The sequence below is a fragment of the Falco punctatus genome, assembly GCF_963210335.1.
Source record: "Falco punctatus genome assembly, chromosome: 2".
Lineage (NCBI taxonomy): Eukaryota > Metazoa > Chordata > Aves > Falconiformes > Falconidae > Falco > Falco punctatus.
The window spans coordinates 31306708-31311261 of NC_137581.1; the positions used below are offsets into that span (position 1 = coordinate 31306708).

The 4554-nt window shown below is 38.8% G+C and overlaps 1 protein-coding gene across 2 annotated transcripts in view; it reads left to right on the forward strand.

The window, feature by feature from the left end:
- SUCLA2 (succinate-CoA ligase ADP-forming subunit beta) overlaps window positions 1-4554 on the forward strand; it is a 26430-nt gene that overhangs the window by 21067 nt on the left and 809 nt on the right. For both annotated transcript variants that reach the window (XM_080375080.1, XM_080375079.1), the window contains 2 exons: window positions 2377-2497; window positions 2796-2884. In XM_080375080.1, the coding sequence (XP_080231206.1) occupies window positions 2377-2497; window positions 2796-2884 (210 nt within the window). The remainder of the gene's footprint in view (window positions 1-2376; window positions 2498-2795; window positions 2885-4554) is intronic.

The following is a 4554-nucleotide window of genomic DNA, read 5'->3' on the forward strand; positions in this document are numbered from 1 at the left end:
GTTTCATTTTTTTCCCTCCTTATTTAAAAATAGGTTCTTTGGCTGTGTACTGAGTAGGCAGTTTTGCATCCTCCAGTTAGTTACAGCTTTGAATTTGTTTGTTTTCATCTTTCCAGAAATCTTTGAGTCAGAAATCAGTGTTCAGATGGGTTTTGTGTTTGGTGTTTTTTTGGTTTTTTTTTTTTGACTGGGTGTTTTGTGCATAGAGTTGTAGAAATGAATATTCACTGTGCTGTGCACAACCAAGTTTCTAAGGTACTAATTATATGTAATGTAAGGTAAAAGAACCTTGGGCTTGGAAAGGGATTATGTTTCGTGCTAGCCAAAGTTTATCAGAAGTGTTTGAATATTATTAAAATAACAAATTGGTTGAAACTAGAGGAGGAGCTTTACCATGCCAGAATGTAAGGACAATGTAAGGACCAGATTGATGGTCTATGTAGAGGTGTTTGTTTACCCTAGTGGGAGCTTGATGGGGAGTTTTGGACTTTTTAAAGAACAAAAAATATGAAGAAGATGTAACTGCAAAAGGTGGGAGTGACTTGCAGGATCTGGTAATGGTATGCTGCTTTTGCACCAGAATTTCATGCACCACTTGCTCATCTTTGGAGAGGGCCAGAAACAAATGATGAGTGATGTTACAGAGGAGTTCAGAAAAATCTTGGAGACATTTTTGTTAACAAATGCAGAGTCTACCACACTGTCCAAGAATGTGTATAGGTTGGAAAAGACCTTTAAGATCAAGTCCAACTGTTAACCTAAGACTGCCAAGTCCACCACTTGTCCCTAAGAACCACATCTACATGTCTTTTAAAAAATTTCCGGGGATGAAGATTCCACCACTTCCCTGGGCCACCTGTTCCAATGCTTGACTATTCTTTCAGTAAAGATATTTTTCCTAATCTCCAGTCTAAACCTCCCCTGGCACACCTTGAGACCATTTCTTGTTGTCCTGTCACTTGTTACTTGGGAAAAGACCGACCCCACCTGCCTACACCCTCCTGTCAGGCAGCTGTAGAGAGCGATAAGGTCTCCCTGAGCCTCCTCCTCTCCAGGCTGAACAGCCCCAGTTCCCTCAGCTGCTCCTCATAAGACTTTGTCTTCCCTCGCTTTGCCGAAAGAATGTGAAAAGTGAGGGACACAGGCACAGAGCACCTGAATTACAGAGAGAAGAGAAGACGAATCAAGGAAGAATCTAGGGGTTGTTGATCTGGGACAGGCTTTTCCAATGCCAATTTTCTGCTGATGGTGGGTGTCAAACAGACTTATTAATATATTCTTTCCCTTTTTGCCTTCCTTCAGCTGCACACGCTTTTATCAAAAAACAGTGACTGTAGCTGGGATTCCTGGTGCTGAAATTCAAACAGTGGTACAGCTCACTGGTGTCATGGACTGCACTCTGACTGGCATGATGGGCTCAGTTTGGGGGTTGTTTGGAACAGCCTGCTGGGGTGCCAGCCTAAGTTGCTGCTACCCATTAGTAGCAGGAGCAAGAACGATGCCACACAGATGAGCTAGTCTAATTGCAAGATAATGAAAACCGAGCTACTGTTAATTAACCAGTTGCACATTAATGTTTTGTCTTTTTAAGTTTATTCTGCCCTCCAAGGCTGTCTACCTATTTTTGCTCCTACTTTATTTCATGTTTCACTATTGACTGTGATCTTTTTACCCCTCCTGCCACCACTTGAGTAGGAAAAGACTTCCCCTTAACCTCAGGCGTAGTGCTCCTGATTAAAATATATTTCAGATAGCTTACCTCTAAGCATGCTAGCTTTTAAGTAAACTGTATAAACAGTGTCTTGTGTATGAGTTTTGTAAAATGTTGTGTTCTTTAGCATGACTTCTTCAGTATGTGGACGTACTAGTGTGGGAGGTACCTTTGCCGGAGCAATGTTGTAAAAGGAAAGATAAACAGTTGACAAATTAAGTGATTAAATTACTGAAGTTTCGTCTGTTTGATTTGCTTGAAGAAACTCAAACAGCTCTCTATTAATCGTGTTCAGAATATTCTGAAATAAGATACATTGTTGGCTTTGTACAGAAGATGGGTGTGTGTCTTTCCAAGTAGCTACACAGAATACACACTGAGTAGGAGAAATGGCAATTGCCTGCAACTCATGCTGAATTGGAGGACAGTGTGCAAGTTTCCTGGGACAGGCATTTTTGCAGTACTGTTTTCCTGAAGTAACTGTTTTGTTGTATGTGACTTTATAGAACTGTACTTCTGTGACTGGTGTTCTCTAGAACTGTATTTCACAGAGTCCCTTATTACATTTATGGAGCTTGATTTTTTTCTTAGGCTGAAAGGCTGAGTGGTGCTTTTGTTTGATGTGCTTCTGGCTGTTTTTAACAAGAATATTGTTGATTCTGTAGGTACTGGCTATTCTGGTAAATATATTTGGTGGCATTATGCGATGTGATGTGATAGCACAAGGTATCGTTATGGCAGTAAAGGATTTGGACCTAAAAATACCAATTGTGGTACGGTTGCAAGGTGAGTGTGCTTCAGTACATGTTAAATGTATTTCTGTCCATACTGACAAATGTTCTTGAGCTTGTGTTGCATAGCAAGTTGCCTGTAGGATGAAGGCCGTGGGCAAAATAAGGCAAACCTTGAATTTAGTTGGTGAGGATTGGCAAGTTAATAAAAAGAGATCTCTTGCTTTTATAACTACTAAAGTTGTTGTCTTTAAATTTATTTGCTAATTTACTTTTGGAACAGGCTTCCTAGAAAATACGAGAATTACTCTGGTAGTAGGTCAATAAGAGCGGCATTTTCTCTGTTTCTTAAGGTACACGAGTTGATGATGCCAAGGCTTTAATAACAGCTAGTGGCCTCAAAATCCTTGCGTGTGATGACTTGGATGAAGCTGCAAAAATGGTAAGATAGCTGGCTCTGAATATTCTTTTCAGAACATAGCACCTATTGCAGAATATTGAAGAGTTGAAACTCTGTTCATTCAACTAAAGGTTGCTTAGGATAAATCACAGTGCCAGTTACTATCAGGGCCTGAAGCAAATGTTTTATAAACGAGTAAGTGCATATTTTATAAGGAGAACTATGTAGTCAGAAGCTATTATACTCCAGAAATTTCTGTGTTTGGGACTTCTTTTTTTGTTTGTCTACCCCCATGCCCCACCAAAAGGCAGGTTAAAAAACACCAAAAAACCCAGGCAAAGGACAGAATCAGTGACTCTGCTTGGTAGGGGCATGACTAAGAGCTTAGCTTTAGTAACTGGAAGAAAATACTTACACTGCATTTTTGAACTACCTCAATTTAACACTTCCTTTGATAGACCACTGTATTTCAGTGTGCATGATTAAAACCAGGCATAGTTGATTATCCTGTTGCCTCATAAAGTAATTAGATGTTCAGACAGGTGGTTTGTGTTTGGGTGGTGTTTTTTTCTTTTGCTTTGTTTCCTGGGGTTGAAGCTGTAGAAACAGCTGTGGCTTGCCTAGAGGAAGAACTTGCTTAGCTTGACATTATGGCCCTCTGTTCTCAGGAATAGTATTAACTCCTGCTAGGCTGATCAAGCATTGGTTAGGTCAATGGAAGTCTTCCCTAGCAGCATGTGTGGGTCTTTAAGCTGTCTTGCATCTACATAACGCATCTTTTAAAGCTGCTGCTGAATCTGAAGTTCTCAGCTGAATCATGGAGCCATGCGAATGGAGTTAAAATTAGTTTTATAATCTTAAATTGTCTGTATCTGTAGAAGCACTCTTTGAATGGGTTATAGTTGTTTTTGTATGTTGTCCTTAGGTAGATTAGGTTGTCCTTGAACAGATTTATGTAAGATGATACTATGAATGGGATAAACAAATGGATGAGGATAGATCAGAGTAATGAACTGAGCATTTATAAACTTGTTATGTTAAAGTATTTTTTTCTACCTAAATATTCAAGAGATGTCTGTAAATAGTTCTAGATAACTAGTATTTTACTGAAGATGAAAATTTAGTGTAGATAACAGTGAAGATGAAAAACTTTCATCTGCAAAAAATTAGAGGGCATCTGGTGGATTTTGTGTCATAGGGGAAATTACGGTTCTGAATCTTTTTTTCTGAAAGTCAGTTACAACATTTGATTCAAAGCAGGAAATAATTCGTAGCAGTTCTGAGTTGTTATGCAAGAGAAGCTGAGGCTCCATAAGGTATCAAAATAAGATCCAGAGGTGCTTGCAACAAAAATTCAGAGGAGAAATAGCTTCTGGAGATATAGAACCTCTTGTGAGTGGGTACCCCAGCACCTCCCAAGAAAAAAAGTGTCATGAAGTTTAAAACTACTAACATTTTATCAAGATATTTAGTTGTAAATGAGAACCAGACATTGTGTAACTGTGTGAGAAGTTTTCTAAAAGACTTGACTGATCTTTCATTTAAAAACAATTAAGATGCACTTGGACTAAGTAACAATTCCCCCCCACCCCTTGCCCTTTAAGATCTTGCTAATGATTTTCTGATTCTACTTTGTTTAAAAGATTGGTCCAGCTCACTCAGGTTAGGATTGTTTTGAAATTAAGTTTTTATTTATTTATTTTTTTTTTCAG